The 13,047-nt window shown below is 28.6% G+C and overlaps 1 protein-coding gene across 1 annotated transcript in view; it reads left to right on the forward strand.

The window, feature by feature from the left end:
• Positions 1-883: 883 nt before the first annotated feature.
• The window catches only part of LOC142332366 (putative protein FAM10A4), a 130,953-nt gene continuing 118,789 nt past the window's right edge, over positions 884-13,047 (forward strand). The window contains exons 1-3 of the mRNA XM_075378774.1: positions 884-967; positions 6,728-7,008; positions 8,641-8,808. Coding sequence (XP_075234889.1) covers positions 6,732-7,008; positions 8,641-8,808 — 445 coding nt within the window. The 5' untranslated portion in view covers positions 884-967; positions 6,728-6,731. The remainder of the gene's footprint in view (positions 968-6,727; positions 7,009-8,640; positions 8,809-13,047) is intronic.

A 13,047-nucleotide genomic window follows, 5' to 3' on the forward strand; every position in this document is an offset into this window, starting at 1 on the left:
GGAGAAGATCTCTAATAATTCCTTACTTGGATTCCATCATATCATCTTTAAAAGTCAGATTTTCTGCAGTCAAATCAACTGCATTTTTATTGATAAATTTCTATCCAAGTAAAATGAGAGGAGTATCAGGAGAAATGGGGTGACAGCACCCCATACTACATCTTGTGCAACTTTCTACAATTGAGGAGGCATTGAAGGAGAAAAGGAATTGTGTTTCAAAATTTAGAATGAGGTACAGGAAGTGCCAGACATAATTGAGGTTTTATAAAAGAACAAATTGTTTTTCCCGACTATTAGAAAGTCTCTGCTGATATTGCTTTTACAGCCCTGCACAAGTAGTATTGAGCATTTCTTTAGCTCCCTTCATCGAATGGAGCTAAGAAGCATTATTGGTGAAAATAGGTTAAATGCGTTATTTGTTAAGCATTCACCGACAATGGGTTTTCACTAACAAGGAGCAGTTAGTTGAAGCTGTAGTTGGACAATTTGCATCTAATCCTCGCAAACTACTGTTACAAAATTTAGCTTTTTTTTTTAAATAAACATTTTATTATTCCTTTTGGTAACGGATATTATTATTGTACAGCACCCGCCTTATGGACTACCCTTTGCTCATGATAAAAATTAAATTCAGAAAACTGCACTCCCTCCCTTCCGTTTTGAGATGGTTATGCCCCTGCCATATAAAGTGGGGAAAATCGCGACGGGTATACTCTACATTTTGGGATTGCAAATATTCTTCAGATATAATTTGAAAACTATTTTTGAGGTTTCTTGAATTTCGATTTTTTAAGGGGATTTAATGTTGAGCATAATAATATCGATTTTTCATTTTCATTATTTCGGTTATACATCGATACAAAAAGCTCGATTGTTTGTGGTTTAATGCAGCGATTCTAGACTATTCCGAAGTCGTGGGTTTGATTGTAATAACAGTTTGTTGGTTTGTGTTCAAATTGGTTCTTATGTAAGTTATTTTCTTATTATTTTGTGTTATTTAGACAATTTTATAACAAATTAATTACGTTAGATATTAAATTATGTTTGTTTATGTTATGTTAATATTCATTTGAGTGTGTTTTGCTGTACTGCCGAGCGTGACTAAACTACGTACGATATACAGCTAAGTAATCGTTTTTATGATCTAGGAGGGTCCCAGCTTCATGAACCTACCGTTTATTTAACAGTTACAAATTTACAATTATTGTTTTCTATTTCTGATTAGATCATGTATTTTTTTTAGTAATACGTAAATAACTGATACTTTACGAAATGTAGGACTGATACATAGATACAATAATTCTCTGTAGTTTTCATTCTTAAACAAGTTAACCAAAATCTTACTTTTCGTGCCCAGTAACTAGTGATTATTGGATAAATTATAAAAGTAATTACATTAAATTGTGTTTGTACAACCTTCTAATAAGTTTACCTTGAATAATTCACTGTATTTTATCCAAATCTTTAAGTATTATTTCTGTTTTAGTTTTGTAATACAATGATGTTTTAAAAAGGCATATTTCGTTTATTAGTGTATCAGGCTAGTTAATATAAGTTTTCCAATATTACTATGTCGTTAAGTTTTTGACTGTTAAATACAGAAAAGAAAATTTGTTATTTATATTTTTACATCAGAAACACAAAGAAAAACGTACAGAGGTAATAAATTAAAAGAAAGTATTAAGAAATTCCATAGTGTGTTTAAAAATGAAAAAAAAGGAAATAACTGCTATGTGTACATTAAGATAGATTGTAAAAATCCTTAAATTGAATATATAAAGGAACTGTTAAAAAAAGTTTTGCCTAAATAATAAAGCAATTGTATTATGTAATTGTGACATATTTGTATACATCTGTTGCTAAAATGTTCACTATTAATTTAAAGTACATATTAACAAATATGGTAATTAATTGGGGTGGCCCAGTTTTGGAAACAAACACGACATTATTTTAAAATCAATTACAATATTTTATTTCAAGATAGAAAGATATCAAAACTTTAATTACGTCTTAGATAGTTTTTATTTCTAAGTTATATTTTTTCAGAAATTATGAAACGTTACATTACATTGTTTTCAGTTAGAAACATTGAAACATTAAATTGTTTTCAGAAACTATAAACAAAAAGATCATTTTTGTTTATAATTTACTTAAAAGAGAGAAAGAAAGAGAGAGAGAGAGTGTGTGTGTGTGTGTGTGTGTGTGAGTGAGATTTAAATTATTTATGAGTAGACTGTTATTTTTATGTTTTGAGTTGCTGAAGTATGTCTAGTTACATCATTTGTTGTATATGTAAAAAGATTATCATGCTATTGTTTTTGTTTAAACATGTTTCAATGACGTATTTACAAAAGTAGATTTGGTAATGAAGTAAAGTGATTTTTGTTCTTGTGATTCACGTTATCATGGAGTCCACTTTTGGAAACCAGCTCTTTCAGACAAATCATGCCTATAAACATCAAAACATAAAATTTATAAGTAAACAACAAATAATATATTGTAGACAGTTGAACAATTGACAGTAAAAATATATAAAGCAACACTATAGATTAAAAAAGGAAAAAAATTAAACATGTACTTTTCGTCAGAAAATTCATCAAAACCTAATCCAAACATCAGTGCTGCATCCATTGGTTGCCAACTTCCAATGTTCCAGCTGCAGTTTAAAAATAAAAACTAGCTTTAATACACATAATTTTTTGACAATTTTCTGCGTAGAATAAAGTTTACTGTTATTTCAAAAAGCATTTCATTGTTTAAAACAAAATATTTCATAGATATGAAAACACAAAATAACATTTTTAACATTCGTCCTATTTTAATTGTATTATATTATTAAATTAAGCAATGAATTATTTTTCTTTATTAACTACGTATATGAGGATGAAAAATATAACAGTAGTGTTAATAAGTGAAATTATTAACAACTTTATGACTTGATGAAAAGTAATTTATATTGCCTTTAGTAACTGGTGATCAATTATTCATTCCCAATAAACTTGTATCTATTCCTCTGGATCTTTTCCCTGTTTCACTTCAAAGTTATGAATGAATTGTTTTTTATGTCTACATAGAATTAGTTTTCAAATAATATGTTAGATGAAAGTGAAAAAAGGAAACTGGTTAGATTAATAAAAAATAGACTTACAATTAGGCTAAGTTGTTATGTTCATTTTGCTCAGTTATAAAACAGCTTGAACTCAATATTCCTCTTGTGAATCTTTGCACTCAAGACAAATATACCTTGCTGAAGAATAATTAACCTAGAAAGATCTGACAGCCTCTGAACCCATTATGCAGCATGAGAAGAATAAAATCTTGGGAGATATAAGACACCTTCAGCAAATTGGATTGAGATATGAATTGACCTGGGCAGTGTAGAGCTTATGCCTGTTTTGAAAAAATAGTCTGCAATGCAAGCTAGTAATATTGACAGTCCTAATCTTAATTAACTGGCATTGCAGTTTTTTTATATTATTTATCAGGTATATTTAAAATCAGACAGTATCTCACATTGATTTAAAAACACAAACCAGTAACATTAAGAAGTAACTTTTGTAAAGTTGAGTTGGTGTTGATTAGCCCTGTCACAAATCCAATATGGTAATTGTATACAGTTGCTAACTTATCTCTGATGTTGATAAAATATGGAATATACTTTATTTAAGAAAGTTATTCATTACAATTGAAATTATTCATTGGAAACGCTTTTCACCAGAGGGAAAAGTAAGTTACACAGTAACCCACCCTTACCCTTATAAGTAACTACACCCAAATTACAATAATAAATTACAATTATACAATAAATTTCTTATATAATTACACAAATAACATTAAAGAATTTATAATAGTAATTCTTTTATAACAGAAAGATATATTTTTCTTTACTGTATGTTTACTTTTAGTTTTTTTTTGTTTTCTTAAATCGTTTTTTCAAGCTTTTGTTTTTGATCTATAATATTCATATAAGTATTCTATTATCATTCTGTGAATGTTATTTGTGGTTTTGCAAACATGTAAAAATTGTATGAATGATTGTTTTGAAATATGTACAACTTAATTATTTGGTTATTTTATGTTTATTTTTTGTCTTCGTATCCTAAACTTAATTAAAAATGTTATTAAATTGTTACAATTATAAGAAAGGACTTAGTCCTACTCATCACTGTACAAAAATTGATTGATTCATTCATTCTAGCTGTGCATTAGATTTAAAACACTTAATTTTTTACTGCCAATGTATTATAATACGTGTTGTCCTTTCATCTGAACAACTTCAAAACTTAAGTGTACAATCGTAATTTATGAAGAAAATACTTCTTGAGACTATACATCTATGGTTTGTTCAGTGTTAGAAAATTTCTTAGTTTGACCTGTACCAGTCTTACAGTTAACTAAAACTGTAATATAAAAATACTTAACTATCATTTTCCAGTAGAATCTATATTATGTGATGTCCAGTTCTCACATGAATCGATTCTTAATTAAAACATCACATGTCTGCATAATTTAATTTTTCACCAGGTAACAAAATTTTTTTCTTCACAAAGAATGAAAAATTTCATGGTATCCAAACTGCATATACAAATACCACCCAATTCAGTATAGAAAAGTAAAAAAATTAAATTATTAAAAATTTTCCCCAAAAAATTTAGAAAAAGCTTTGATGGATACATGTTAGAATTTTAAACAAAATGTTTGTTATTAGGAAATGTAGGAAAAATTAATTTGGTTTTAGTTAATGATAAAATTCATTTATTTTCTACTCTTTTACCTATTTTATTATTAATAAATTTAAAAAAAAATGCAATAAAAATTTATTTTCCTTACATATTTTAATACAAAAAATATATTATTTTCAAACTGCTAATCTTTATCATTATCTTTTTCAGTGGAATCCCATGCCAGTATTGATTCATAACATTATTATGATATGAATAATAATGTTAATTATAATGTTAAAATAATATAATTGTTAATTATCATCAACAATGTATTATTGCACTGTAAATATATCATACAGTTTTTTTGATCGAATTCATTGAGACATTGGGGAAGGCATTTTTAGTTGGTAATATGATTGATTTCAGAATATCATTGGATTTTAAAAGTTTAAATGTATGCTTCAGTAATCCATCAATGAATTCTCTGGCAATCACGGTCCCGTCTTAAAAATATTCAAATGTTCAAAAACCAGATATTCTAAAAACCACTTTTTGATCTCTCGGTACGATTTCTCATAAGATTCCACAGATAACACACAATTTTTAGAATAAGTTTTCCACCACTTTTTAAAATCATAGACAAGTTCATTATTTTCAAACAAATTTACAGTAACAATACCTTTTCCACTGGAGGCTATGATTTTAGCGTATTCCTCTGGAAAGTAAATGTGGTCTAGATGTGTGGATTTGTTCACATATCTCAGTTGGCATATCATGTGGGTTAGGATTAAGTCCTCTTTTGTCAATAGGTGTCTCACCTTTAAGAAAAGACTACTTTTTCTTCGAAGCCTAGCTTCACCAAAATCAAAAATGTTTAAAATTGGTGGCTGAGATACCTGAACTAGAGAATTATTTTCCTTTTTTAAATAATATTTAAAAACAATACTTATTTTTTGACTTTTCATCATCATAACCAACGTAGACAGTTTTTTTGAAGTATGATGATTTTCTATTAATGCTTGTAAGAATAAATTTTTTTTCATTTTTGCTGTTTAATTAATTAAACAACTGTTTCCTCTCTTGTTCTGTAAATAAATTTAAATAGTCTGTTTTACATTTGCATGGTTATTTTTGTTTCTTTGTTAAAACAGTTTTTTTTTTTTTTTGATTAACATACTCATGGGCAGCACATCTTTCCTTTTTTCTTACATTTACTTTCCACGAACTCTTGTTTATGACTCCACGCTTTTATTTTTTAGATTCCTTATTTTGACTTACCTCACTACATCATTATCACTTATTTTCTTAATGTATTAAAATCTTAATTTCAACTTAAAAAACAACCTATGAATCACATGGACAGTAGAAAAAGTTTACTAACCTAGAAAAATGTTAATTTAAATACTATTCAGTAATCAGCTGATTACTAGATGGTTTAGAATTGTAACAAAGCAAGCCCAAGACATGTGCTATTTCAATTCTAAACAAAATTACGTAGTCTCCATAACTACCTATAGAGTAGAGTGCATTGGGATGTGTGATATTTCTTCAGTCATAGAAATGCTTCCAATCTCTTAATATTTATCAAAAAATGAAAAAGGGGCAAAAGTGGACGTGTGATGTTTTAATTCTAAACGATTCCACTTGTATCCTCTACCTGATATTAGATGATAATAATTACAGTCTCAGTACTTAGTTAATTCTTAACCTTACTTCATTTTTATTACCATATCATCACTTTACATAACTAATTGAAACTTTGAAATTATTTTCCCAACAGATTCTGAAGACAGTGCTAATAAGTTTAATCTGGTTTCAAGCAATCATCAAAATTGCATTCCGGTTGTAATAATATATGATTATATACACAATAATATATGAGTAGAATAAGTACTTCTTTAAATAACTACTATAAGATATTACCATTAGCAAATAACCTGAATAATTCTTTATCAGATCATTTCTTACCATTGAAAATTGTATATAATTGATATTTTTTTTACAGTATATATTTTTTTATATATTTATTATTACATACTTATTATTTTTCATTTTGCTTGCAGCAATATGGAAATTCCACCAGAGGCCTTGGCTCAATTAAAAATATTTATTACTCTTTGTAAACAAAACCCGCAGATTTTATATTCACCTCAGTTGGCGTTTTTTAAAGAATTCGTTGAGTCACTGGGTGGTAAAATACCATCATCACCAAAGACTTCACACGCTTCTGCCAAACCAGCTGCTGATGGAGAATCATTGAAAAATGAATCTAGTAAACCTACTGGTGAACCAGAGATTGATAGTGAGGAAAGTGATGTAGAGTTGGATACCACTGGGGTTATTGGTTAGTTTAATTTAAAAACTTTATTTTTTGTTTTAATATTTTTTAATGTTGAAAAATTATTTTGATAATTAATATATCATTTTTCTTAAGCAGTTCACTTACATTGGTTACATATAGGTGTCTCACAAAAAAAAACAGAGAAACTTTCAAGATATGTTCACCGATGAAAATAAGGAAAAACGTTCATATAAACATTGTTCTGGAAATGCTTTGTTTTTGAGTTACAGCAAGCGAAAGATTTTGCTCGGATTTCAGCTCTTCTAATAAAAAGAAGCCCCACCGTAATTTTCGGGACCCAAATTAAGGAGTAAAGTGGATGGTTTTTTTATGTAATTTGAACTGGAAAATAGGGTAAAACAGGTCCCAGAACTGTAATTTCAGTAGTTTTTAAGAATCCTATGTAAAGCACAGAATTCATTGTCAGTTTTTTTTAGGTTTGTAGTACAATAGCTTTGTTAATTGTCTAATAAATACAGAAGATTTAGTAACAAAACTTGTAGAGAATTTATTTCTGAGAAAATTAATGTAAGTACAACCATCCAATAGAAAGAAAATAAAAACTTAAAAATCAGTGTTTTTTATTGAAGCAAAACAGACAAAAAATAGAATATAGAATACAGAAAATCGTATTATTATTTCTGTACTCGATACATACAGCATCAACATTCTTTTTAAAAACAAAAAACTAATTACTGAAAATAATTTCATTGAACCAAAAGTTCAAAGACTGATTCCAGAAAAAAATCAACAGTGTGTGCCATGACAATGCGTACCCATATATTATGTTGTTCTGTTGATATTTTAATTGATTGTGCTTGGAAACACTTCGCCATTCATTTATAGCCCTGATTTGAGTCTGCTGGATATCAATCTCTTTCCAAAGCTTAAAGAACCACTCTGATGAATTTGTTTTAACAGTTTTAAAGAGTTATTAGCTGCTATGACCCAGGAAATTTGACACAACAAAGATAGTTTCCTGACAGGAATCCAAAAGCGGTCAGACCATTGGCAAGCAAGTTTTACTTATGGGTAGAATTATATTGAAGGACAGATTTGGTGTACAAATAAATTGCCTTTGAATCCTGATGAATTGTGCATTATTTTTAGAACAGTACTCATATCCACTCCTGACATGACATGATGTTTACTTGTGTACCAATGTGAATAAAAATATTTATTTAGTAGTTTATATTTAATAGTAAATATAAATAATACCACATGTTATAAAAAATGTGATTAGCAGTGATTGCAACATACTTACAGTGTGTTTTATATTAAAAATAATGTTCTTGAACAGAGTTGTTCCAGTATGGTAAAGAGTAAGAAGTTTATTTTGCATGTAAGTGTATAGCGTCTTGTTAAATACAGATTTATATACATAAGAATAAAATTGAAATTAGTAAATGTGAAACAAAATTATATCTGGTATTTGTGGTTTAATGCATTGAAATAATAAATAAATAAAGGAAGTTAAAGTGATTAAAAATCAGAAAATGTGTTGATTCTTTACAATTGCATCAATTCAGAACATATTTAAATTAGATTTTAATCCATAAAAGATTTATACTGTTCATTTAAAGTAAGAAAATTTAAAGCATTTTTAATGAATTGGCTGTATTTCCTTCAATGTAGAACCAGATACTCCAGAGCCTTTAAAAGAATATGAACCAACTGCAGAAGTTACTGAAGAGAATATGGATAAATCCAATGAAAAGAAAATTGCAGCTATTGGTGCTTATCAAGAAGGAGATTTGGAAAAAGCATTCCAGTTGTTTTCTGATGCTATCGAGTTAAATCCTAGTAAGTTAATTATTATTATTAATGCTAATAATTTTTTTTTGAGGTTTGCTTTGTTGTATTTTTCTTTTGACAGGTACATTTTTCTTACTCCATTTTACTTTCCTGCCTAGTGTTGTAGCAGAGCTATAGCTTTAAAAGGGAAAGTATTGAATTGGTCAAATTTGGGTTTTCATCAGATCTTTACATTTTGACACCTAAGGAACCCAAAAAAACAAAAACAGGATGGAACTATTCACATATACATGTGTGTGTTCAGTGTTTCACATCTTATATTTCTAGAACTACTTGATTCATTTTGACCAGACTTGGTTAGATAACTTTTATACATGGGCATTGATGCCATTACATTTTTAACTTAAAAGTCAAGCTGTAGAACAATGTCACCCTCAGTATCTCAAAATTTTGCCTAATTAAGGTCTTATTTTTCTAAGGTTTATTTGTTAGTTAAAAAATATTAATATTTCCAAAAGAAATTTTTGCAAAATCATACACCCACCCCAAAAAATACTCTAAATAAACTACTTTTAAATGGGCAGTGTGTGTCATTAGTAGCCCCTTTCACTACAAGGAGCACTAGCTGTGACATACAGGTGTGTGTCATCTGCTGTGTTGTAATGTCATATGCGAATGGTAGAGTTAAATAAATGAATAATATTTAAAGTATAAAAAAAGTATTTAAAATGGCTGCTAGTACCGCTTCACTCATGTGAATGAAATACAATATGCACACGTGCTTTAGTTAGAATCATTGAATTAAATAAACAAAAAGTATTATATTTCAATAAAATGATAAATATTTTTAATTAACTTGTGTCTATAAGCCATGCATCAGAAAAAAGCCGTATGACGCGAAAGTCCTACAACTGTGTTGTCAAGCTTTCTTTGATGATACTAAGCATCATCTTCCATTTTTTATCGAATTTATCCTTTGTAATATCTGTAAATATTACAGTCCTTCCTTTTATTTTTTATTCTATGTTATTTTCCTTAAGACAATTTTTATATAGGATGCATTCGAACCAGGATGTTTCTTTCTTTCTTGTCATCTTCATTAAACTGTACTCCTCTGTTAATCTTCATAATATTCCTTATTTTGCCTGTTATTTCACTTTTTCTATTTTTCTCCTTAACAGTATTTCAAAATTCCAAATACTTATCTTCTTTCTTTCAGATGATCCACTTTTGAGATTGATATGATAATGTACTCCCTACAAATCATCATCAGACATCCTTCTCAGTATAATCTGGATTCTTTTTGCTGTTATTAATCCTTTCACCTTATCAAAGATTATTTTTTACATAATAGATTTGTGTGTATTACTCATATCTTCTTACCCAATTCACCTAACTTCCCAACTATTTAAATGATTTAACATTTTGTATAATCTTTCTTTCCAGCAATATGTCAAAGGCACCTTGATTTTTACAAAATATTATCACCTTTTTTCGTTGTATGTTTTTACCTACCTTTTTGATTCTTTCCCTACTCTTACAACATTTTGTCATAGACAGCAGTTTCTCCTTTGATTCCACCTATGCCGTATGACAACCTGCATACATATGATTGTTTTAATTCTTTCTACTTCTATTACAGTGGAAATTGCGTCCATTGCATCTTCTATTTGTTTCACCTTCTCTTCTTTATCATCACTTCCTACTATTACTTTCTGTTTCTTTCCTCCTCATTACTCCGCATTACTCCTCTATCCTTCCAATACTATATTCCAGTGTTTATTAAAAACTACATCGCACTCCAATGCACTCTGTCAAATGCTTTCTCTCATCAGTCAATAAATAGGAAGTGATCAGACAAATACAGGATGTACACATGTTTAGTAAAATATAAATTTAACAGTAGGTACTGTTGGCCAGTTCAGAAAAAGGGGCGGTACTTACAAAAAGATAAGAAGCCATCTCAGATCCATAAGTTTAACAATGGCTAATTGTTAAGTTGCTAGTTTAACTATTCAAATCTAATTGATCATTTAAAAGTAAATTAGAATTTTTAAGGTTATTAATTTCCAGTGACTAAAACTTTAAAACCTTTGTTCTCAACATAAAGTACTTTGAAATTATCATTAGAAACATATTTTCATCAATTAAATGACAAGCATAATTATAAGTCTTCTTATTATTGGAAAAAAAAAATTTGTGGTCCCTTATATGTTTTTAAAAGATCTACCAGTCAGTCCAATATAAACTCTATCACAAGAACCATATTCAAGTTTGTTCCATATTCAAATTCATTCCAACAAATTTTTTTTTTTTATAAAAATTAAACTTAAAAAAATATATTACAATAAAATTATTATTGGTTTTTAATTTATTATTGCAAAACTTCATAAGAATCCTGAAAAAAAAATGTACTTGTAAAGTAATTTTTTACTACTCTGTGGTCCAATTACCTTCAAAGGGAGCATCTTGCTGATTGGTTTAGTAAATATAGTTTGTTTACTTCAATTGAAGTCACATACATTTTGAGAGTGTTGAGATCATTTTCTATAACAAAGCTCCTCACTCATAGATTGATTTTTATTATGTAAAGAAAATACTATTTGTAATAGCATATATTTGAAGTTGATCAGTATATATCTATTGTTCAGTGAAATTCCTACTTTAGAGTAAATATCTCCTAATATCCTACAGGAATTTGGGATGAGTGGATGCCAGTTCTACATGGAGTGGTCTTTGAAGCAATCAGTATCTAATATATATACATATATATATATATATTTATTTATTTATTCAGTATGTTTAAATAATGGATTGTTTTATTTATTCCTTTTATTAATATTTTTTCCCTGCTGGCAAGAGAGTTACAGTTATGTAATATATTGTTTTCCACGGAAAGAGGGGATATATTATGCTGCATATTATGCTTTACACTGTTTCTTCCTGTCTTTTGTATGACCATAATACATATAAAATATCTGGGATATAAATAGTAGTAGTAAAATTAGAATTCCTTTTTCTGAGAGTAATGATGTTCTTCTTTGTAGTCCTTTGGTGAAGGTGTTACTTGTTGGGACAGAGCATTCCTGCATTTTGTGGGCTTAGCAAGTTTATTCATAGCCGTATAAAAAATTCATAGTTTCCATTAAAAAAATAGGAAGCTACTTCTACTTTATTTCTAATCCCCCCCAGTAAACCTGACATGTGATACATGTTATTCTTTTGAGTGACTATGTTTTCAAAGGTGACGAATTTTTCATGTCAGGTTACCTGCAACTATTCAGTTACCAGATCTAATTTCAAATAAAATGTTTTTTTTTTTTACTTCTTTATGTCTGTAATAAAGATAAGAAAATGTAGAAAATGGCTTTTCTACGCATGCTGTATTTTTAAAATAAGGTCCATGTTGAAATAAAAACAGAAGTGAAAAAATATGAGCAAACTTCATAACTTATGAAATAAAAACTACATTTATTTACTTCTTTTCTATATAACTGCCATTAACTTCAATACATTTTTCATAGCATTTTACTAGCTTTTTCATTTCCTCTTTAAAAAATTCTGCTGCCAGTGAGGGAATTAAATAAACTAAGTAGTACCACAATTTTTCAATTCATTGTCATTGTCAAACCTTTGTGATGCTAGACATTGTGTAAGACAAAAAAAAAGAAAATAATTGCTGTGAGCTAATTCAGGGCTATAGGGTGGACGATTGAAGATTTTCCAATAAAACTTTTCCCATTGCCTCATTGTCTGCATTGCCTTTTGTGGCTAGTCATTGTCATGCAAAAACAAAATTCCATTGGATAGCTTCCAAACAAATAACACGTAAGTTTTTTATAGCTCTTCTAAGAGTTTTAAACATTTCGCAGTGGGTATTTGCATTCAAAGTAGTTTGCAATCACAAAATTCAACAAGCAAGACGCCTGTTTTATCTCAAAAAATAGTAGCCATAAGCTTTATTATCAAATGTTTGTTTGAATTTCTTCAGTTTCAGAGATGATAAATGCTGCCATCGCATTGATTGCTGCTTCGTTTCAACTTTCAAACTATCTACTACTACATTCTTCATCGTAAACATTTGTTTGCCCTTCTCAAAAATGAATCGCACTACTGTCTCATTCACTCATAGCATCACTCATAATATTCGGCCTATAAACATCACAAATTTGGCTGTGAATTTTATCTGCAGAATTGTTTTTTATCATCAGAAGTCTGATTACTTCACAGATTGACAGAATTATTAATTGTAATACTCATTATAAATGGATGAATACAAATAAATAC

The sequence above is a fragment of the Lycorma delicatula genome, chromosome 11 (assembly GCF_047948215.1).
Source record: "Lycorma delicatula isolate Av1 chromosome 11, ASM4794821v1, whole genome shotgun sequence".
NCBI classification, from domain to species: Eukaryota; Metazoa; Arthropoda; class Insecta; order Hemiptera; family Fulgoridae; genus Lycorma; species Lycorma delicatula.